Source organism: Pseudophryne corroboree, chromosome 6 (genome assembly GCF_028390025.1).
Source record: "Pseudophryne corroboree isolate aPseCor3 chromosome 6, aPseCor3.hap2, whole genome shotgun sequence".
Lineage (NCBI taxonomy): Eukaryota > Metazoa > Chordata > Amphibia > Anura > Myobatrachidae > Pseudophryne > Pseudophryne corroboree.
This window is the reverse complement of record NC_086449.1, coordinates 80,451,613-80,476,835: the sequence shown is the minus strand read 5'-3', so window position 1 is coordinate 80,476,835 and position 25,223 is coordinate 80,451,613. Positions and strand designations below refer to the sequence as shown.

Here is a 25,223-nt window from a genome sequence, read left to right as displayed (position 1 = left end):
AGATGATCTTCATAAAAATGAACTACAAACTCAGTAAGGAAAATCTTTCCTGCCAATTATATCAAAGTACAGAGACTTCTGTAATGGTGGATTGCAGCAGGATGATTTAACATTGTGTAATGATGATGATGATGATGATGATGATGCTATCACTGATGAGGGTGAGGATGATAATGACAACAACTTCCACTGTAGAGAAAAGATCATTAACAAAACAATACTGTTAGCTGCCTTAAGCCCATTGGTGGCTTGTTTTGTGGGGTCCCAAACAAACCAAGCACTTCAGACACAAAAGTGTCAGTCCCTGTCACTGAAGTGCTTGGTTTGTTAAACTGTGCATGTTCATTTTAATATCCAACTTAACAGTTAGTGGGAGGGCTAAAGGACAATTCCATCTTGCTCTACTTTTCTTTTCTGCCACTGCTGTGTGGAAATGTTTCATAGATGTGCTATAAACTGCTGTGCGTTTGTTCCATTGCTCTGTTGCTGAGTGATCAGCCAGCTCATGCAGCCATTGGCGAGTATTAGTGAAAACAATAATGTAAGCTGTGAGGTGGTCAAAATAGTCTGGAAATGTGGGAGGTGAAAAATAGTGTAGGAAGGAAAACATGCCAAAATGTAAAAAAAAAAAAGATCCAAAACACACGAGAGTGGTTTTGCAAAATTAGAACCAAAACCAATTTAAAAATAATACGGAGCCAAAAACAAAACACAGGGGTCAACGCACATCTTAATAATGATATTGAGTATACACTGATAATGATCAGGCCGCGCTGTATAATGATACTGAGTATCTATACACTAATAATGATCACACTGCACTGTATAATGGGGAAGCGGTTACAATACTGCTAGTGGGGATCTCTGCTGTCAGTTTACCGACAGCGGAATCCCAACTAGCGCTGAAATGCCGACACCAGAGTCTCGGCACCACAGGCTTTTCACCCTCTATGGGTGTCCATGACACCTATAGAGGGATAATATAACCTGTGGTGAGTGCAGCATGCCCGCAAGGGGCTTGTTAGTGCTTGACTGCTGACGGCATCACGGTGGCAGGGATCCCGCTGTCGATATACTGACGGACGGGATTCCGGACGCCGGTTTTTCATACCGAACCTGTATAATGATACCGAGTATCAATACACTGATAATGATGACACTGTGCTGTATAATGATGCTGAGTGGTATCAATACACTGATAATGATCACACTGCACTGTATAATGATACTGAGTATCTATACACTGATAATGATCACACTGCACTGTATAATGATACTGAGTATCTATACACTGATAGTGATCACACTGCACTGTATAATGAATTGATACCGAGTATCAATACACTGATAATGATCACACTGCGCTGTATAATGATACTGAGTGGTATCAATACACTAATAATGATTACACTGCGCTGTATAATAATGCTGAGTATCTATACACTGGTAATGATCACACTGCACTGTAGAATGATACTGTTTGCTTTTTAATTAACATGATATTTATGTTAGTTCTGTAAGATGAAAACTATCATGGTGTCTATTAAACAGCATATTTTGTATATAATGTATATTGGTATATTGTCCTTCTCTTTGTCCTCCATATCTAGATTCCAGTAAGGAATAAACTCCCCCTGGGTAATGTATCAATTACCAACCAGGCATCATGGAGTATATCAGGTCTGCTTGCTGTCCAGAGGATGAAAAAGAACCTGAAGGTACATATAATACATATTAGTACCACAAAAGTAATGCTTTATGTTACAGTGTACACAGGGCCGTTGCGAGGGGAGGGCCAGCCGTGCAATTGCACTGGGTTCCAGTGTGTAAAGTTTTCTATGTAGTCTGGCCGGCCGCATAGAATACTGTGAAAATGTCCCTCCTAAAATGACCGCCACCTGAGAGAAGACAGTTGTGAAGGATGGTAGAGTGGGTGGAGGCCATTTTGGAAGGGACATTTACTAGGAGAAGAATGCTGGCGTGAAAAGAGCTCCCCGGATTTGCCGGGACTCCTGACTATCGGAGGTAGGGGATGCGCAAACAAGATGGGCTGGCATGCTGCGTTTAACCACTGACAATGAGCAGGTAGGGGCATAATTTATAAGGGGCATTACTGTGTGGGCATAACATGATGTCCGTGGCACTATTGTGTGTGGCATAAATAATATGGTGTAAGAGGCACTATTTGTGTGGGGCATAATATGGTATTAATGGGATCTATTGTGTGGGGTATAATAAGGTGTAAGGGGCACTTAATGTTATAAGGACTGTCCCGCGAGAATCGGGACAGTTGGGAGGTATGCATAATATGGTGCAGGAAGTATTACTGTGTGGGGCATAATATGGTGCAAGGTGTATTACTGTGTATGGCTTAATATGGTGCAAGGGGCATTACTGTGTGGGGCATAATATGGTGCAAGGTGTATTACTGTGTATGGCTTAATATGGTGCAGGGGGCATTACTGTGTGGGGCATAATATGGTGCAAGGTGTATTACTGTGTATGGCTTAATATGGTGCAGGGGGCATTACTGTGTGGGGCATAATATGGTGCAAGGTGTATTACTGTGTATAGCTTAATATGGTACAGGGGGCATTACTGTGTGGGGCATAATATGGTGCAAGGTGTATTACTGTGTATGGCTTAATATGGTGCAGGGGGCATTACTGTGTGGGGCATAATATGGTGCAAGGTGTATTACTGTGTATGGCTTAATATGGTGCAGGGGGCATTACTGTGTGGGGCATAATATGGTGCAAGGTGTATTACTGTGTATAGCTTAATATGGTGCAGGGGGCATTACTGTGTGGGGCATAATATGGTGCAAGGTGTATTACTGTGTATGGCTTAATATGGTGCAGGGGGCATTACTGTGGGGCATAGTATGGGGGAATTTTTTCTTTCCTGTGGTGGGGATGTAGGGTCAAAAACTGGGGTGTAAAGTAGTCTTTTCCTACGAGACCACGCCCATTTTTAGTAAGGTCACACCCATCTTAGCAAGGTCACGCCCCATCTCCGGGAGCGCATGCACAAAAAAATAACTTTTTAGAATTGTCTATGGGGAAGGGGGGAGTGCGCTTTCTTTTACTGTTCACACTGGAAGCCAAATTGTCTAGAAACAGAACGGTACAACAAACTGCAGAAAAATATGTGCACAGAGGACCTTGCCAAAAAGTGCTTCCAATCTCAGTAGTGAATGGGAGGCACACACAGGAGATAAAAGAGATTTCACGCCAGGCATAAAAGTGCTGAGTTACTGAACCTCTCCTTATGTGCACAATATCATTATCACTGGGGTCTATGTACTAAGCCTTGGAGAGTAATAATGTGGAGAGAGATAAAATACCAGCCAATCAACTCCTAACTATGGGGGTAATTCCAAATTGATCGCAGCAGGATTTTTGATAGCAATTGGGCAAAACCATGTGCACTGCAGGGGAGGCAGATATAACATGTGCAGGCGTGCGGGTCCACCTGGACCCGCACGCCTGTTATATCAGGGGAGGCAGATATAACAGGGGAGGCAGATATGCAGGGGAGGCAGATATAACATGTGCAGGCGTGCGGGTCCACCTGGACCCGCACGCCTGTTATATCAGGGGAGGCAGATATATCAGGGGAGGCAGATATAACAGGGGAGGCAGATATAACATGTACAGGCGTGCGGGTCCACCTGGACCCGCACGCCTGTTATATCAGGGGAGGCAGATATATCAGGGGAGGCAGATATAACAGGGGAGGCAGATATAACATGTACAGGCGTGCGGGTCCACCTGGACCCGCACGCCTGTGCAGCTGCCAGCTTCAGCGCTGCCTGCGCTGCTGTATTATAACGTTACCCAGCGGCAGAGGCTCTCCCCGCTCCGCTGCTTGCTGCAAGCTACGGCAGTGAAGAAGGGAGCACTACACCACGATCCCCCAGCTGGGTCTTCTCTCCCCCTCCTCTCAGAGGTGGACAGCGCTATTTGAACTAGTGCTAGGACTAGGTGAGGAAAGGTGAAGGGGGGTAGTTACCTGCATGGGAGTTGTATGCCCCCCCATCCCCCACTCTGGAGTAGCAGCCTCGCAGGGGAATTTTTAGATCTCCAGACAAGCTCAGCTTCTTCTCCTCACTCATCTGCATGTAGCCCCGCCCCCAGGTCTCCTGCTGCTCCTCCGTTCTCCTCCTAAACCTGCTTCCCCTGGCTGGACTGGATAGGATAGAGGATATCACAAGGTTCCCAGGTGTGATTCTTTCCCCTATGACCACATGTATGCCTCTTTCCCCTATGTGCCTCTATCCCTGTATCCCCATCTGTGCCTTTTTCCCCTATACAGAGCCGTCTTAACCGCAATGTAGGCCCCTGGGCACAGCAATGCAATGGGGCCCCTACCCACCCATCAGCGGTAGGGGTGGGGGGTGCTATCAGCGGCAGCTTTGATGTCCCGCGGTGGGTAGCGTGTGTTCTATCGTTCGCTGAGCATGTAGGACCTGGAGAAATAATTTCTGCTAATTACTCCTTTACTGCACAAATGGGGTGGGAAGGAGAACACTAAACTGTAGAAGGGGACATTGTGCGGAATGGAGGGGCCCCGGTACATGACTTCCAGGGTGGTAGGGGGTGTTTAATAGTAATACACAGGGGAGGGGTGGATAGTGGAGTGGTCTTAATATTCATAATTTTCTGGTGGGAGGGCAGCTTGCTTTACTGCAGATATCTCCAGTTCCTGGAAATAGATTTCTTAGCTTTAACAGGATAAAAAAACTAGAGAGTCCCACCTTACAGGAGATACTGGGGACTTGGAGATCAGAGTTCAAGAGCCAGAGTAATCCACCAATGAATATATAAAACTGCATACCAGGCGCGTGGAGATGGAGCAGGAACCATCTGCTGGAAGGCTGATGTCTCTGGTTCTGGGCATAGTAGAGACAAGCTGCCAGTGTCCACTGAAAGAGGAGAGTCCCAGATTTTGAATTATACCCTCAGAAATACTCTAAGTTAGACAGAACCCGAGATATCTGGCTGGGAAGCACAATTAACAGGCTTGGATGGGGACCACTGCTTTGAAGTTGGATATCTCCGGTTCCCCAGGGCCGATTTTCAAAAATTTGGTACCCCTGGAAAGAGGGGACCCTCAGCTATCAGCCTAGGGCCCTACCACTCCTGGGGCCCTTGGGCAAGAGCCCATTGAGCCCATACGAAAAGACAGCCCTGCCCCTATATCCTCATCTGTGCCTCTTTCCCTATATCCCCATGTCTGCCTCTTTCCTCTATTTCCCCATGTGTGTCTCTTTCCCTATATCCACGTGTGCCTCTTTCCCTATATCCACATGTGTGCCTCTTTCCCCTATATCACCATGTGTGTCTCTTTCCCCTATATCCACATTTCTTCCTCTTTCCTCTAAGTCCCCATGTGTGCCTCTTTCCCTATATCCCCAGGGGCTCTACCAGGCGTAATGTGTAACTTGTAACGGGCTCCACCAGGCTTAATGTGTATCGGGCTCTACCAGGCGTAATGTGGAACATGTAATGGGCTGTACCAGGCGTAATGTGTATAATGGTCTCTACCAAGTGTAATGTGTACAAGCGGCTCTACCAGGTGTAAATGTGTAAAAGCGGCTCTACCAGGCGTAATGTGTATAATGGGCTCTACCTGGCATAATGTGTGTAATGGGCTCTACCTGGCATAATGTGTATAATGGGATCTACCAAGCATAATGTGTATAATGGGTCATATCCAGCGTAATATGTATAATGGGCTCTACCTGGCATAATGTGTGTAATGGGCTCTACCTGGCATAATGTGTATAAGGGGCTCTACTTGGCCTAATGTGTACAAGGGGCCACTCCCAGCTGCTCCATAGAGTTCCATACAGGTGCAAGAGACCTGTCTAAGGTAGCCAGGAGTTAGGGGCACCAAACTGAGATTTTATTTTGCCCCCCCTAGCCAAAAAACTTTCTGATGCCCCAGCTTTCAAAGTATGCAAATTATAAATGTTACGTCAATGCTGATTGGTTGCCATGGGCAACTTCTCCACTGGTTCACTTCTACACTTTTATCCCTGCTTAGTACATTTCCCCCTAAGTACCAACCAATCAGCTCCTGTCATTTTTCAAACACAGCCTGTAACAAGGCAGTTAGGAGCTGATTGGTTGGTAATTTATCTATCTCCACTTCATCTCTCTCCAAGGCTTAATATATAGACCCCTGTGTTCCTAGCAGCCGTCCCTATGACTATGGGGTTATTAAATTTAGATCTTGTCTAATGTCGTCTGAAGATGGCGTACCGCATTGTTCCAGATGCACATATCATGTGTTTGGTATTACACATGTGTAGTCACGTGGGCAGGTACAAACCTGGAAGGAAAATAATCTTGTTAGTGCTATCACTTTTCGTTTTACTCTTTGCTGGGACAAGCTCTTATAAGAGCCCATGTCCCGGCGTATATCCCTTCTCGTTTTCACATTAATGAGTAGGAGAGAAATAAAACTAAACGGGAGTAATTACTAGAGATGAGCGCCTGAAATTTTTCGGGTTTTGTGCTTTGGTTTTGGGTTCGGTTCCGCGGCCGTGTTTTGGGTTCGAACGCGTTTTGGCAAAACCTCACCGAATTTTTTTTGTCGGATTCGGGTGTGTTTTGGATTCGGGTGTTTTTTTCAAAAAACACTAAAAAAACAGCTTAAATCATAGAATTTGGGGGTCATTTTGATCCCAAAGTATTATTAACCTCAAAAACCATAATTTACACTCATTTTCAGTCTATTCTGAATACCTCACACCTCACAATATTATTTTTAGTCCTAAAATTTGCACCGAGGTCGCTGTGTGAGTAAGATAAGCGACCCTAGTGGCCGACACAAACACCGGGCCCATCTAGGAGTGGCACTGCAGTGTCACGCAGGATGTCCCTTCCAAAAAACCCTCCCCAAACAGCACATGACGCAAAGAAAAAAAGAGGCGCAATGAGGTAGCTGTGTGAGTAAGATTAGCGACCCTAGTGGCCGACACAAACACCGGGCCCATCTAGGAGTGGCACTGCAGTGTCACGCAGGATGGCCCTTCCAAAAAACCCTCCCCAAACAGCACATGACGCAAAAAAAAAAAGAGGCGCAATGAGGTAGCTGTGTGAGTAAGATTAGCGACCCTAGTGGCCGACACAAACACCGGGCCCATCTAGGAGTGGCACTGCAGTGTCACGCAGGATGGCCCTTCCAAAAAACCCTCCCCAAACAGCACATGACGCAAAGAAAAAAAGAGGCGCAATGAGGTAGCTGTGTGAGTAAGATTAGCGACCCTAGTGGCCGACACAAACACCGGGCCCATCTAGGAGTGGCACTGCAGTGTCACGCAGGATGTCCCTTCCAAAAAACCCTCCCCAAACAGCACATGACGCAAAGAAAAAAAGAGGCGCAATGAGGTAGCTGACTGTGTGAGTAAGATTAGCGACCCTAGTGGCCGACACAAACACCGGGCCCATTTAGGAGTGGCACTGCAGTGTCACGCAGGATGTCCCTTCCAAAAAACCCTCCCCAATCAGCACATGATGCAAAGAAAAAGAAAAGAAAAAAGAGGTGCAAGATGGAATTGTCCTTGGGCCCTCCCACCCACCCTTATGTTGTATAAACAAAACAGGACATGCACACTTTAACCAACCCATCATTTCAGTGACAGGGTCTGCCACACGACTGTGACTGATATGACGGGTTGGTTTGGACCCCCCCCAAAAAAGAAGCAATTAATCTCTCCTTGCACAAACTGGCTCTACAGAGGCAAGATGTCCACCTCATCATCACCCTCCGATATATCACCGTGTACATCCCCCTCCTCACAGATTATCAATTCGTCCCCACTGGAATCCACCATCTCAGCTCCCTGTGTACTTTGTGGAGGCAATTGCTGCTGGTCAATGTCTCCGCGGAGGAATTGATTATAATTCATTTTAATGAACATCATCTTCTCCACATTTTCTGGATGTAACCTCGTACGCCGATTGCTGACAAGGTGAGCGGCGGCACTAAACACTCTTTCGGAGTACACACTTGTGGGAGGGCAACTTAGGTAGAATAAAGCCAGTTTGTGCAAGGGCCTCCAAATTGCCTCTTTTTCCTGCCAGTATAAGTACGGACTGTGTGACGTGCCTACTTGGATGCGGTCACTCATATAATCCTCCACCATTCTATCAATGTTGAGAGAATCATATGCAGTGACAGTAGACGACATGTCCGTAATCGTTGTCAGGTCCTTCAGTCCGGACCAGATGTCAGCATCAGCAGTCGCTCCAGACTGCCCTGCATCACCGCCAGCGGGTGGGCTCGGAATTCTGAGCCTTTTCCTCGCACCCCCAGTTGCGGGAGAATGTGAAGGAGGAGATGTTGACAGGTCGCGTTCCGCTTGACTTGACAATTTTGTCACCAGCAGGTCTTTCAACCCCAGCAGACTTGTGTCTGCCGGAAAGAGAGATCCAAGGTAGGCTTTAAATCTAGGATCGAGCACGGTGGCCAAAATGTAGTGCTCTGATTTCAACAGATTGACCACCCGTGAATCCTTGTTAAGCGAATTAAGGGCTCCATCCACAAGTCCCACATGCCTAGCGGAATCGCTCCGTGTTAGCTCCTCCTTCAATGTCTCCAGCTTCTTCTGCAAAAGCCTGATGAGGGGAATGACCTGACTCAGGCTGGCAGTGTCTGAACTGACTTCACGTGTGGCAAGTTCAAAGGGCATCAGAACCTTGCACAACGTTGAAATCATTCTCCACTGCGCCTGAGACAGGTGCATTCCACCTACTATATCGTGCTCAATTGTATAGGCTTGAATGGCCTTTTGCTGCTCCTCCAACCTCTGAAGCATATAGAGGGTTGAATTCCACCTCGTTACCACTTCTTGCTTCAGATGATGGCAGGGCAGGTTCAGGCGTTTTTGGTGGTGCTCCAGTCTTCTGTACGTGGTGCCTGTACGCCGAAAGTGTCCCGCAATTCTTCTGGCCACCGACAGCATCTCTTGCACGCCCCTGTCGTTTTTTAAAAAATTCTGCACCACCAAATTCAAGGTATGTGCAAAACATGGGACGTGCTGGAATTTGCCCATATTTAATGCACACACAATATTGCTGGCGTTGTCCGATGCCACAAATCCACAGGAGAGTCCAATTGGGGTAAGCCATTCCGCGATGATCTTCCTCAGTTGCCGTAAGAGGTTTTCAGCTGTGTGCGTATTCTGGAAAGCGGTGATACAAAGCGTAGCCTGCCTAGGAAAGAGTTGGCGTTTGCGAGATGCTGCTACTGGTGCCGCCGCTGCTGTTCTTGCGGCGGGAGTCCATACATCTACCCAGTGGGCTGTCACAGTCATATAGTCCTGACCCTGCCCTGCTCCACTTGTCCACATGTCCGTGGTTAAGTGGACATTGGGTACAACTGCATTTTTTAGGACACTGGTGAGTCTTTTTCTGACGTCCGTGTACATTCTCGGTATCGCCTGCCTAGAGAAGTGGAACCTAGATGGTATTTGGTAACGGGGGCACACTGCCTCAATAAATTGTCTAGTTCCCTGTGAACTAACGGCGGATACCGGACGCACGTCTAACACCAACATAGTTGTCAAGGCCTCAGTTATCCGCTTTGCAGCAGGATGACTGCTGTGATATTTCATCTTCCTCGCAAAGGACTGTTGAACAGTCAATTGCTTACTGGAAGTAGTACAAGTGGGCTTACGACTTCCCCTCTGGGATGACCATCGACTCCCAGCAGCAACAACAGCAGCGCCAGCAGCAGTAGGCGTTACACGCAAGGATGCATCGGAGGAATCCCAGGCAGGAGAGGAATCGTCAGAATTGCCAGTGACATGGCCTGCAGGACTATTGGCATTCCTGGGGAAGGAGGAAATTGACACTGAGGGAGTTGGTGGGGTGGTTTGCGTGAGCTTGGTTACAAGAGGAAGGGATTTACTGGTCAGTGGACTGCTTCCGCTGTCACCCAAAGTTTTTGAACTTGTCACTGACTTATTATGAATGCGCTGCAGGTGACGTATAAGGGAGGATGTTCCGAGGTGGTTAACGTCCTTACCCCTAGTTATTACAGCTTGACAAAGGGAACACACGGCTTGACACCTGTTGTCCGCATTTCTGGTGAAATACCTCCACACCGAAGAGCTGATTTTTTTGGTATTTTCACCTGGCATGTCAACGGCCATATTCCTCCCACGGACAACAGGTGTCTCCCCGGGTGCCTGACTTAAACAAACCACCTCACCATCAGAATCCTCCTGGTCAATTTCCTCCCCAGCGCCAGCAACACCCATATCCTCCTCATCCTGGTGTACTTCAACACTGACATCTTCAATCTGACTATCAGGAACTGGACTGCGGGTGCTCCTTCCAGCACTTGCAGGGGGCGTGCAAATGGTGGAAGGCGCATGCTCTTCACGTCCAGTGTTGGGAAGGTCAGGCATCGCAACCGACACAATTGGACTCTCCTTGTGGATTTGGGATTTCGAAGAATGCACAGTTCTTTGCTGTGCTGCTTTTGCCAGCTTGAGTCTTTTCATTTTTCTAGCGAGAGGCTGAGTGCTTCCATCCTCATGTGAAGCTGAACCACTAGCCATGAACATAGGCCAGGGCCTCAGCCGTTCCTTGCCACTCCGTGTCGTAAATGGCATATTGGCAAGTTTACGCTTCTCCTCCGACAATTTTATTTTAGGTTTTGGAGTCCTTTTTTTCTGATATTTGGTGTTTTGGATTTGACATGCTCTGTACTATGACATTGGGCATCGGCCTTGGCAGACGACGTTGCTGGCATTTCATCGTCTCGGCCATGACTAGTGGCAGCAGCTTCAGCACGAGGTGGAAGTGGATCTTGATCTTTCCCTAATTTTGGAACCTCAACATTTTTGTTCTCCATATTTTAATAGGCACAACTAAAAGGCACCTCAGGTAAACAATGGAGATGGATACTAGTATACAATTATGGACTGCCTGCCGAGTGCAGACACAGAGGTAGCCACAGCCGTGAACTACCGTACTGTACTGTGTCTGCTGCTAATATAGACTGGTTGATAAAGAGATGTCTATGTAACTATGTATGTATAAAGAAGAAAGAAAAAAAAACCACGGTTAGGTGGTATACAATTATGGACGGACTGCCTGCCGAGTGCAGACACAGAGGTAGCCACAGCCGTGAACTACCGTACTGTACTGTGTCTGCTGCTAATATAGACTGGTTGATAAAGAGATGTCTATGTAACTATGTATGTATAAAGAAGAAAGAAAAAAAAACCACGGTTAGGTGGTATACAATTATGGACGGACTGCCTGCCGAGTGCAGACACAGAGGTAGCCACAGCCGTGAACTACCGTACTGTACTGTGTCTGCTGCTAATATAGACTGGTTGATAAAGAGATGTCTATGTAACTATGTATGTATAAAGAAGAAAGAAAAAAAAACCACGGTTAGGTGGTATACAATTATGGACGGACTGCCTGCCGAGTGCAGACACAGAGGTAGCCACAGCCGTGAACTACCGTACTGTACTGTGTCTGCTGCTAATATAGACTGGTTGATAAAGAGATGTCTATGTAACTATGTATGTATAAAGAAGAAAGAAAAAAAAACCACGGTTAGGTGGTATATACAATTATGGACGGGCTGCCGAGTGCCGACACAGAGGTAGCCACAGCCGTGAACTACCGCACTGTACTGTGTCTGCTGCTAATATATAGACTGGTTGATAAAGAGATAGTATACTCGTAACTAGTATGTATGTATAAAGAAAGAAAAAAAAAACACGGTTAGGTGGTATATACAATTATGGACGGGCTGCCGAGTGCCGACACAGAGGTAGCCACAGCCGTGAACTACCGCACTGTACTGTGTCTGCTGCTAATATAGACTGGTTGATAAAGAGATAGTATACTCGTAACTAGTATGACTATAAAGAAAGAAAAAAAAACCACGGTTAGGTGGTATATACAATTATGGACGGGCTGCCGAGTGCCGACACAGAGGTAGCCACAGCCGTGAACTACCGCACTGTACTGTGTCTGCTGCTAATATAGACTGGTTGATAAAGAGATAGTATACTCGTAACTAGTATGACTATAAAGAAAGAAAAAAAAAACACGGTTAGGTGGTATATACAATTATGGACGGGCTGCCGAGTGCCGACACAGAGGTAGCCACAGCCGTGAACTACCGCACTGTACTGTGTCTGCTGCTAATATATAGACTGGTTGATAAAGAGATAGTATACTCGTAACTAGTATGTATGTATAAAGAAAGAAAAAAAAAACACGGTTAGGTGGTATATACAATTATGGACGGGCTGCCGAGTGCCGACACAGAGGTAGCCACAGCCGTGAACTACCACACTGTACTGTGTCTGCTGCTAATATAGACTGGTTGATAAAGAGATAGTATACTCGTAACTAGTATGTATGTATAAAGAAAGAAAAAAAAACCACGGTTAGGTGGTATATACAATTATGGACGGGCTGCCGAGTGCCGACACAGAGGTAGCCACAGCCGTGAACTACCGCACTGTACTGTGTCTGCTGCTAATATAGACTGGTTGATAAAGAGATAGTATACTCGTAACTAGTATGTATGTATAAAGAAAGAAAAAAAAACCACGGTTAGGTGGTATATACAATTATGGACGGGCTGCCGAGTGCCGACACAGAGGTAGCCACAGCCGTGAACTACCGCACTGTACTGTGTCTGCTGCTAATATATAGACTGGTTGATAAAGAGATAGTATACTCGTAACTAGTATGTATGTATAAAGAAAGAAAAAAAAACCACGGTTAGGTGGTATATACAATTATGGACGGGCTGCCGAGTGCCGACACAGAGGTAGCCACAGCCGTGAACTACCGCACTGTACTGTGTCTGCTGCTAATATATAGACTGGTTGATAAAGAGATAGTATACTCGTAACTAGTATGTATGTATAAAGAAAGAAAAAAAAACCACGGTTAGGTGGTATATACAATTATGGACGGGCTGCCGAGTGCCGACACAGAGGTAGCCACAGCCGTGAACTACCGCACTGTACTGTGTCTGCTGCTAATATAGACTGGTTGATAAAGAGATAGTATACTCGTAACTAGTATGTATGTATAAAGAAAGAAAAAAAAACCACGGTTAGGTGGTATATACAATTATGGACGGGCTGCCGAGTGCCGACACAGAGGTAGCCACAGCCGTGAACTACCGCACTGTACTGTGTCTGCTGCTAATATAGACTGGTTGATAAAGAGATAGTATACTCGTAACTAGTATGACTATAAAGAAAGAAAGAAAAACCACGGTTAGGTGGTATATACAATTATGGACGGGCTGCCGAGTGCCGACACAGAGGTAGCCACAGCCGTGAACTACCGCACTGTACTGTGTCTGCTGCTAATATAGACTGGTTGATAAAGAGATAGTATACTACTAATATTATATATACTGGTGGTCAGGTCACTGGTCACTAGTCACACTGGCAGTGGCACTCCTGCAGCAAAAGTGTGCACTGTTTAATTTTAATATAATATTATGTACTCCTGGCTCCTGCTATAACCTATAACTGGCACTGCAGTGCTCCCCAGTCTCCCCCACAATTATAAGCTGTGTGAGCTGAGCACAGTCAGATATATATATACATTGATGCAGCACACTGGGCTGAGCAGTGCACACAGATATGGTATGTGACTGAGTCACTGTGTGTATCGTTTTTTTCAGGCAGAGAACGGATATATTAAATAAAACAAACAACTGCACTGTCTGGTGGTCACTGTGGTCGTCAGTCACTAAACTCTGCACTCTCTTCTACAGTATCACAGCCTCAGGTCAATCTCTCTCTCTCTCTCTCAACCCTAATCTAAATGGAGAGGACGCCAGCCACGTCCTCTCCCTATCAATCTCAATGCACGTGTGAAAATGGCGGCGACGCGCGGCTCCTTATATAGAATCCGAGTCTCGCGAGAATCCGACAGCGTCATGATGACGTTCGGGCGCGCTCGGGTTAACCGAGCAAGGCGGGAGGATCCGAGTCTGCTCGGACCCGTGAAAAAAACATGAAGTTCGTGCGGGTTCGGATTCAGAGAAACCGAACCCGCTCATCTCTAGTAATTACTGCACCAAAAAGGAATATTATTATTATTATTATTAAAAAATTTTAATAAGGCGCCACAAGTGTTTCACAGCGCCGTATAAAGGACAGTACAGAGAGACCTAGAATGCAACTAAAAAGGATGCTATACACCAGGCCTGGCCAACCAGACAAAAAGGCCCTGTGTAGACACTGCACAAAGGGGGTAATTCAGACCTGATCGCTGCTGTGCGTTTTCGCAGGGGTACAAAGCGGATCGCCGCTCAGCGATGGGTTTGTGCGACGGATCCATTCGCACGGGCGATCGCAAGGAGATTGAAAGGAAGAAGATGTTTGTGGGTGTCAACTGACCGTTTTCAGGGAGTGTCTGGAAAAATGCAGGCAGGATCAAGCGTTTGCAGGGAGGGTTCCTAACGTCAATTCCGGACCCGGACAGGCTGAAGTGATCACAGCGGCTGAGTATGTCCTGGGCTACTCAGAGACTGCACAAGATCTGTTTGTACATCTCTGCTACACATGCGTTCACACACTTGCACAGCTAAAATACACTCCCCCGTAGGCGGCGACTATCTGATTGCAGCAGCGCAAAAATCGCTTGCTAGCGGTCAGGTCTGAATTAGGCCCAAAGACACAAAGCTTAAAAAAAAAAAAAAGGGAATGGTTTCTGCACCTGCTATACCAATATATACCACTAGGTGGAGCTTCATTATAAAGGATCTTTAGCAATGCGGTCATATTATATAGAAATGCATTCCCTTCCTGCTCACTCCCAATAGCAGTAGCAGGCATGCATGGGTACATTCATTTACTTAACCACTTAACTGGCGATTTTTTTTCCCCAAAAACCGCTCAGAAATTGTCGGGATTTTTTATGAGTGAATTATGTGAAGAACATGAATTTAACCCTATCCCAAATGATTTTAGTTAAAAAAAGAAAAATATATATTTTTATTCCCCCCAAAAAAAACATCGGAACATCGATTGGGAACATTGCGACCATCGGAAACATTGCGACCATCACGACTTTCATTTTGAATGCCGGGATAGCCTCCAGGTACACGGGGGAAGGGGGGGGGGGATGGTTGGGGGGGTTAATTTACACTTCTCCAGCTACTGCTATTAGTGTCGGACTGGGGCAAGTAGGGCCCACCAGGGGAATGCAGTGGTAGGGCCTGTGTTAAGGGTGTGGCCAGTCTGCAGAGGGGGTGCGGCCTGCCACCTCATTGGTATGACTAACCATTAGAGAGTGCAACGTCTGGGCCCCTTCATAAATATATACAGTAAATTCAGCTGCTGCATGCATGATAATGTACCAGATTAATAACAGATTCATAACAGCAATGCAAAATACACCATAGTCCAGTATAAGGTAACATATGTATAATTCAAGTGCACAGTCTGGAACTTGATCCTTAGAGCAGGAGGTGGGCCCCCAGGCAGTAGGGCCCACCGGCAGTTTCCCCTGTACCCCTGTGGGCCAGTCCAAGCCTGACTGCTATTGTCTGCAGCCTCTGGATCGGTAGCACGGCAATCAGTAGGGGAAAGTGCAGGGAGGCAGAGGGACGTTCCAGGCCCTCTGACAGCAGCGGAGAGAAGTTTCCCTTCCCTGCCGCTGCAAACATCCTGTGCGACCAGGTCAGATAAAGCACTTGCAGGCATGGTTGCATCTGATGCGACCATGCCAGGCATGTGGTTAAAGCAAAAATATAAGGCATCAAAATAATGTTGCTAGCTTGTGCTTTAAATGTTCAGCAAAAGTAGTCAGATGCATATTATTATTATTATTATTATTATTATTATTATTATCAGTGTGCCAGCAAATTATGTGTTGCTTTACAGTTAGGAACACACTAATAAAACAAGCCTGGGTAGTAACAGACAGAGAGATAGGAGGGCCCTGCTCGCAAGCTTGCTTTCTATGGAATATCAGTGTAGTTAGTGAATGTATCCATTTTCCATATTTGCATGAACACGATGGTGCACCGATGGTGGAGTTGCACAGTCCATGGGTATCTCAGGGCTTGCTCATTCCTCCGCACACAAGTACACAAGGGGAGGGCTAGAACTATAATTTGCATATTAACGCCAATGTGACTCCAGCAAAAAAAACGTACCTGTGACTGCTCAGAGGTGTTGGAATGGGTGGGGCAAGGGGGCAGCTCACCCCCCCCCCCCCCCCAAAACATGATAGGCGCCGGCCAATGTACACAGGAGGAGCGATGTGCGGTCAGTTGAAAGACCGCATATCACAACCTCCAGTGCTGCGATTCATGGGTGTTTAGGGGCGTGGCCTAATGCCAAGGAGTACCCGCCTGCATGAGAAACCTGTGGCTGTGCTGCTGTGTAATCAGGTACAGTAGTGTCTCCCCCACTTGCTCCACTCCCTCTCTCCCTGTCCCACTCTCTCTCCCTAACACTCTCTCCTCTCGCTCCTCTCTCTAACACTCTCTCTCTCTCCTCTTGCTCCTCTTTCTCCCTAACACTGTCTCTCTCTCCCTAACATTGTCTCTCTCTCTCTCCCTGATACTTTCTCTTTCTTTCTCTGACACTCTCACTCAGGGCCGTTTCTTGGGGCAGGCGAGCAGTGCAACCGCACTGGGCGCCCGCCGTGGCACTAACTGTGACTCCCTGCTTCCCCCTCCTATTTCTCCCCGAGTAACCCGCTCAGGGGGCGGAGTTTCACGGAATGACGCGGTTGTGTCGTTACGTCACGACGCAACCCCATCACTCCGCGAAACTCCCCCCCTGAGCGGAGTACAGAGGGGGATCCAAGTTAGGAAGAGGGAAAGGCCGGCGCAAGGAGCAACTGGTGAGGCGGGCCGAAGAGAGGTAATCGCCTCTGTAAGTATTCTCTCTCTCTCTCTCAATGTGTAAAATGGGGACACCTGCCGTAATGTGTGAAATGGGAACTCTTGCCTGGCGTAGCGTGGGGATTTAATGTATCAAGGGCATTGCGGTGTGTGGCATAATATGGTGCAGGGGGCATTACTGTGTGGGGCTTAATATGGTAGAATTTTTTTTTCCTGTGGTGGTCGTGATCTGTTGGAGCAGGGTCAAAAACTGCATTGTGAGGCAGTCTTTTCAGACGAGGCCACACCCATTTAGATGAGGCCACGCCCCCTTGCTGGGTGCGCGCTCAAGTTTTTTTTTTTATCTAGGTGTGTGTGGGGGGAAACATTTTTTTATGTCATGGGGGGCCCATTTTTAAATCTCGCACTGGGAGCAAAATTGGCTAGAAACAGCCCTGCTCTCACTCTCTCTTCCCACCTCCTCCCAACCGTGCTGCCGCCTCCATTTCGTCCCCGTAGTACCGCCTCCGACACCCTGGTGTCTCTGCCCCCAGGGGTGCCAAATGATGATCTATCTTGCCCCCCCCCCCCCCCATCCTATAAATGTGAGCATTTGTTGCAACCGTTATGCGCTGCATGTGTGCTGTTCTGTTTTTTAAAAACCCCAAGTGACAGTAGGATGTTTAATAAGAGGGAATATTTACAATATATGCTTTTATCCATTCTAGCTCCTCTGATTGGTTAGTAGGTTTGAGCTTTGTATCCATATTGAAATATATCTGTACTGATGCTCACTATGGGGGTCATTCCGAGTTGATCGCTAGCTGCCGTTGTTCGCAGCGCAGCGATCAGGCTAAAAATCGGCACTTCTGCGCATGCGTATGCGGCTCAATGCGCACGCGCAACGTACTTACACAAAAGCCGATGCAGTTTCACACAAGGTCTAGCGACGCTTTTCAGTCGCACTGCTAGCCGCAGAGTGATTGACAGGAAGTGGGTGTTTCTGGGAGGTAACTGACCGTTTTCGGGGAGTGTGTGTAAAAATGCAGGCGTGTCAGATACAAACGCAGGCGTGCCTGAGGAAACGCAGGGCGTGTTTGTGACGTCAAAACAGGAACTAAATAGTCTGCAGTGATCGCAAGCTAGGAGTAGGTCTGGAGGGGATGCGGTCAACATCCCGCTGGACGGGATCCCGACGGTCGAAATACCGACGCCGGAATCTAGAGATGAGCGGGTTCGGTTCCTCGGAATCCGAACCCGCCCGAACTTCATTTTTTTTTACACGGGGCCGAGCGACTCAGATCTTCCCGCCTTGCTCGGTTAACCCGAGCGCGCCCGAACGTCATCATCCCGCTGTCGGATTCTCGCGAGGCTCGGATTCTATCGCGAGACTCGGATTCTATATAAGGAGCCGCGCGTCGCCGCCATTTTCACACGTGCATTGAGATTCATAGGGAGAGGACGTGGCTGGCGTCCTCTCCGTTTATAGAGAAGAGAGTGAGACTAGAGTAGAGAGAGACACAGTAGTAATTTTGGGGAGCATTAGGAGGAGTACTACTACTTGCTGAAGTGATAGATAGATAGATAGATAGATAGATAGATAGATAGATAGATAGATAGATAGATAGTGTGACTGTATAATGTATATCTGACTTGTGGGGGAGACACTGACAGTGGGGAGCAGTTAGAGTCTGAGAGCAGGACTCAGGAGTACATATAACGTACAGTGCACACTTTTGCTGCCAGAGTGCCACACTGCCATTGTGACCACACTGACCACCAGTATAATATATATTGTGATTGTCTGCTTAGGAGTACTACTTGCAAGTTGCTGATAGTGTGACCAGTGACCTGACCACCAGTTTAATAATCACCACCAGTTTAATATATATATATATATATATATAATTGTATATAATATATATATAATATTGTATACCACCTACCCGTTTTTTTTTTTCTTTCTTCTTCTTTATACATACTACTATAGTAGCTTACTGTAGCAGTCTGCGGTGCTGCTGAGCTGACAGTGTCCAGCAGGTCCGTCATCAGTCATTACATAATAAATATATATACCTGTCCGGCTGCAGTACTAGTGATATTATAAATATATATATTGATTTCATCTCATTATCATCCAGTCTATATTAGCAGCAGACACAGTACGGTAGTCCACGGCTGTAGCTACCTCTGTGTCGGCAGTCGCTCGTCCATCCATAATTGTATACCACCTACCCGTGTTTTTTTTTTTTCTTTCTTCTTTATACATACTACTATAGTAGCTTACTGTAGCAGTCTGCGGTGCTGCTGAGCTGACAGTGTCCAGCAGGTCCATCATCAGTCATTACATAATAAATATATCTACCTGTCCGGCTGCAGTACTAGTGTGATATTATATATATATATATATTGATTTCATCTCATTATCATCCAGTCTATATTAGCAGCAGACACAGTACGGTAGTCCACGGCTGTAGCTACCTCTGTGTCGGCAGTCGCTCGTCCATCCATAATTGTATACCACCTACCCGTGTTTTTTTTTCTTTCTTCTTTATACATACTACTATAGTAGCTTACTGTAGCAGTCTGCGGTGCTGCTGAGCTGACAGTGTCCAGCAGGTCCGTCATCAGTCATTACATAATAAATATATCTACCTGTCCGGCTGCAGTACTAGTGTGATATTATATATATATATATATATATATATTGATTTCATCTCATTATCATCCAGTCTATATTAGCAGCAGACACAGTACGGTAGTCCACGGCTGTAGCTACCTCTGTGTCGGCAGTCGCTCGTCCATCCATAATTGTATACCACCTACCCGTGGTTTTTTTTTTCTTTCTTCTTTATACATACTACTATAGTAGCTTACTGTAGCAGTCTGCGGTGCTGCTGAGCTGACAGTGTCCAGCAGGTCCGTCATCAGTCATTACATAATAAATATATCTACCTGTCCGGCTGCAGTACTAGTGTGATATTATATATATATATATATATATATTGATTTCATCTCATTATCATCCAGTCTATATTAGCAGCAGACACAGTACGGTAGTCCACGGCTGTAGCTACCTCTGTGTCGGCAGTCGCTCGTCCATCCATAATTGTATACCACCTACCCGTGGTTTTTTTTTTTTCTTTCTTCTTTATACATACTACTATAGTAGCTTACTGTAGCAGTCTGCGGTGCTGCTGAGCTGACAGTGTCCAGCAGGTCCGTCATCAGTCATTACATAATAAATATATATACCTGTCCGGCTGCAGTACTAGTGATATTATATATATATATATATATATTGATTTCATCTCATTATCATCCAGTCTATATTAGCAGCAGACACAGTACGGTAGTCCACGGCTGTAGCTACCTCTGTGTCGGCAGTCGCTCGTCCATCCATAATTGTATACCACCTACCCGTGGGTTTTTTTTTTCTTTCTTCTTTATACATACTACTATAGTAGCTTACTGTAGCAGTCTGCGGTGCTGCTGAGCTGACAGTGTCCAGCAGGTCCGTCATCAGTCATTACATAATAAATATATCTACCTGTCCGGCTGCAGTACTAGTGTGATATTATATATATATATATTGATTTCATCTCATTATCATCCAGTCTATATTAGCAGCAGACACAGTACGGTAGTCCACGGCTGTAGCTACCTCTGTGTCGGCAGTCGCTCGTCCATCCATAATTGTATACCACCTACCCGTGGTTTTTTTCTTTCTTTCTTCTTTATACATACTACTATAGTAGCTTACTGTAGCAGTCTGCGGTGCTGCTGAGCTGACAGTGTCCAGCAGGTCCGTCATCAGTCATTACATAATAAATATATCTACCTGTCCGGCTGCAGTACTAGTGTGATATTATATATATATATATATTGATTTCATCTCATTATCATCCAGTCTATATTAGCAGCAGACACAGTACGGTAGTCCACGGCTGTAGCTACCTCTGTGTCGGCAGTCGCTCGTCCATCCATAATTGTATACCACCTACCCGTGTTTTTTTTTTTTCTTTCTTCTTTATACATACTACTATAGTAGCTTACTGTAGCAGTCTGCGGTGCTGCTGAGCTGACAGTGTCCAGCAGGTCCGTCATCAGTCATTACATAATAAATATATCTACCTGTCCGGCTGCAGTACTAGTGTGATATTATATATATATATATATATTGATTTCATCTCATTATCATCCAGTCTATATTAGCAGCAGACACAGTACGGTAGTCCACGGCTGTAGCTACCTCTGTGTCGGCAGTCGCTCGTCCATCCATAATTGTATACCACCTACCCGTGGTTTTTTTTTTTCTTTCTTCTTTATACATACTACTATAGTAGCTTACTGTAGCAGTCTGCGGTGCTGCTGAGCTGACAGTGTCCAGCAGGTCCGTCATCAGTCATTACATAATAAATATATCTACCTGTCCGGCTGCAGTACTAGTGTGATATTATATATATATATATATATTGATTTCATCTCATTATCATCCAGTCTATATTAGCAGCAGACACAGTACGGTAGTCCACGGCTGTAGCTACCTCTGTGTCGGCAGTCGCTCGTCCATCCATAATTGTATACCACCTACCCGTGGTTTTTTTTTTTCTTTCTTCTTTATACATACTACTATAGTAGCTTACTGTAGCAGTCTGCGGTGCTGCTGAGCTGACAGTGTCCAGCAGGTCCGTCATCAGTCATTACATAATAAATATATCTACCTGTCCGGCTGCAGTACTAGTGTGATATTATATATATATATATTGATTTCATCTCATTATCATCCAGTCTATATTAGCAGCAGACACAGTACGGTAGTCCACGGCTGTAGCTACCTCTGTGTCGGCAGTCGCTCGTCCATCCATAATTGTATACCACCTACCCGTGGTTTTTTTTTTTTCTTTCTTCTTTATACATACTACTATAGTAGCTTACTGTAGCAGTCTGCGGTGCTGCTGAGCTGACAGTGTCCAGCAGGTCCGTCATCAGTCATTACATAATAAATATATATACCTGTCCGGCTGCAGTACTAGTGATATTATATATATATATATTGATTTCATCTCATTATCATCCAGTCTATATTAGCAGCAGACACAGTACGGTAGTCCACGGCTGTAGCTACCTCTGTGTCGGCAGTCGCTCGTCCATCCATAAGTATACTAGTATCCATCCATCTCCATTGTTTACCCGAGGTGCCTTTTAGTTGTGCCTATTAAAATATGGAGAACAAAAATGTTGAGGTTCCAAAATTAGGGAAAGATCAAGATCCACTTCCACCTCGTGCTGAAGCTGCTGCCACTAGTCATGGCCGAGACGATGAAATGCCAGCAACGTCGTCTGCCAAGGCCGATGCCCAATGTCATAGTACAGAGCATGTAAAATCCAAAACACCAAATATCAGTAAAAAAAGGACTCCAAAATCTAAAATAAAATTGTCGGAGGAGAAGCGTAAACTTGCCAATATGCCATTTACCACACGGAGTGGCAAGGAACGGCTGAGGCCCTGGCCTATGTTCATGGCTAGTGGTTCAGCTTCACATGAGGATGGATGCACTCAGCCTCTCGCTAGAAAAATGAAAAGACTCAAGCTGGCAAAAGCACCGCAAAGAACTGTGCGTTCTTCGAAATCCCAAATCCACAAGGAGAGTCCAATTGTGTCGGTTGCGATGCCTGACCTTCCCAACACTGGACGTGAAGAGCATGCGCCTTCCACCATTTGCACGCCCCCTGCAAGTGCTGGAAGGAGCACCCGCAGTCCAGTTCCTGATAGTCAGATTGAAGATGTCAGTGTTGAAGTACACCAGGATGAGGAGGATATGGGTGTTGCTGGCGCTGGGGAGGAAATTGACAAGGAGGATTCTGATGGTGAGGTGGTTTGTTTAAGTCAGGCACCCAGGGAGACACCTGTTGTCCGTGGGAGGAATATGGCCGTTGACATGCCTGGTGAAAATACCAAAAAAATCAGCTCTTCGGTGTGGAAGTATTTCAACAGAAATGCGGACAACATTTGTCAAGCCATGTGTTGCCTTTGTCAAGCTGTAATAAGTAGGGGTAAGGACGTTAACCACCTCGGAACATCCTCCCTTATACGTCACCTGCAGCGCATTCATAATAAGTCAGTGACAAGTTCAAAAACTTTGGGCGACAGCGGAAGCAGTCCACTGACCAGTAAATCCCTTCCTCTTGTAACCAAGCTCACGCAAACCACCCCACCAACTCCCTCAGTGTCAATTTCCTCCTTCCCCAGGAATGCCAATAGTCCTGCAGGCCATGTCACTGGCAATTCTGACGATTCCTCTCCTGCCTGGGATTCCTCCGATGCATCCTTGCGTGTAACGCCTACTGCTGCTGTTGTTGCTGCTGGGAGTCGATGGTCATCCCAGAGGGGAAATCGTAAGACCACTTTTACTACTTCCACCAAGCAATTGACTGTCCAACAGTCCTTTGCGAGGAAGATGAAATATCACAGCAGTCATCCTGCTGCAAAGCGGATAACTGAGGCCTTGGCATCCTGGGTGGTGAGAAACGTGGTTCCGGTATCCATAATTACTGCAGAGCCAACTAGAGACTTTATAGATGGTTGTTTGGGGAATCCGTTGGCGCTCCAAATGATCTCTGCTGCCTCCTACTTTTATCCCGGATCTATCCCAGAAGATCCAAAAGGAAATATGTAGACAGTGGAAAAAGTGGAAAAAGAGGGATGGCGCTGAGAATAAATCGCTAATACTTATCTGAATATCAGGATGTGCTGATATTGTGAGCGGTCTTCCTTCTCCTTCTGTTTTCTTTGAAGGTAATCTTCCAAAGAATTTCGGATGGTGTATGTAAATAGAAAAATTGGAATAACTAGGTTATATTCTAGTTCCAATTTATTTTATGTGAATTATGCGATATTATTTTATTGCCAGATATACCTAGCTTACACAATAAATAGTAAGTCACAGCACATAATGGTTTCTTTAAACGGTGATTGGAGCTGGAAGGTCTCTCAATCAGGCGCACTTTTTAGAGTGAGTGCCTACCTCCACTTACACTATGACAATAGGTGGTAAACTTGTAAAGGTATCTTTTTTTCTCAAATTCGTATCGTGGTTCAATCTTAACTCCAGATGATATTAAAAATACATAGACATGGATATCTCCAATGCGTACCTAACTTACACTCGTTAGGTGCAATTTCCTCATGTAAAGGTATCTTTATAAGTGTAGAAAGTCGTACCAGTACTCACGATGTTGATGTGTGTTACATTCGCATCAAGGTTTCTTTGTTCTTCATGAAGATAGAGGCTCGTGTATATATATGGTGAATTTTTAAAAATGTATTTAACAGAAATTCTTTTTACAAAAAACAATGATGAGATCCAAAAAAAAAAAAAAAATTAAAATAAAATATTGGCTGCCGGAGGGCACCGCCCGTATTATGGATTTAGGAAGACCAGCCAAATCTGTACATAGGAACCGGTAACTATGAGACTGAGATAGAAAAATCAGAAATGGTCATACCTTTAATCCAAACAGCGGGCGGTGTGGTGTCCAGCAGGCAATAGTCCTCGGCCGACGCGTTTCGAGTTTCGAGTGTGCTACTCTTTTTCAAGGCTGATGGAGGACTGTGTTTACGGTGTATTTAAGGTAAAAGGCCGGAAATTAAAGAAATGACATCACTTCCGGTTCCGGTGAATCTCGGAAAGTGTGTATCTAAATTTACTGGTTTTTCTGATGTTAATACATCCTAATCAATAAAACTGTAGGGTATATAAGTATTCTCTGTTGTTTAATGATGATCTGACTTCATTTAATGGGATTATAGAGAAAACGCCGCACCGGAAGTGATAGTGCGGGTTTCTGGGAAATGTAGTTTTTTCTTTTAAACGAATATTTCTTTTTCTTATGGAGTATTTCTTTTTGGATATTGACATATTTTATGCATTGGTTTGAGATTACTTCAATTCGTTGGTGATATAGTGATATGTCCTGTATAAACACTGAAGAAGAGTGGTGTTTATATGCCGCGACCGGAAGTCCGCAACCGGAAGTGTCATTCGAGGCTTCTGGGTGATGTAGTTTTCATGGCGAAAAGGAGTCACGTTTTTCTTTGTTGCTATTTCTTGTGCTAAACATTCTTAGTACATTAGAATCAGTCAAAGAGCTTAGGAGATGTGTCCGAAAGCTGGACGATAGATGCTGTTGTGTAAAAAAAAGCATTCCTTAGCGGGTGCCGCAACCGGAAGTGGCCCACCATGATTTCTGGGAGATGTAGTTTTTTGGAAAAAGACTCTCAATTTTTTTCTCCCTCATATTGGAGCCTGCGTTGTCCGTAGAGGGGGAATCTTGGGGCATGTGGTCGATATTGATAGTTGTCT

At 45.6% G+C, this 25,223-nt stretch overlaps 1 protein-coding gene across 1 annotated transcript in view; it reads left to right on the top strand.

Moving 5' to 3' along the window:
* Positions 1–25,223, top strand: part of LOC134936271 (dynein light chain Tctex-type protein 2B-like) — a 43,236-nt gene that overhangs the window by 2,212 nt on the left and 15,801 nt on the right. Inside the window, exon 2 of the mRNA XM_063931288.1 lies at positions 1,611–1,718. Coding sequence (XP_063787358.1) covers positions 1,611–1,718 — 108 coding nt within the window. The remainder of the gene's footprint in view (positions 1–1,610; positions 1,719–25,223) is intronic.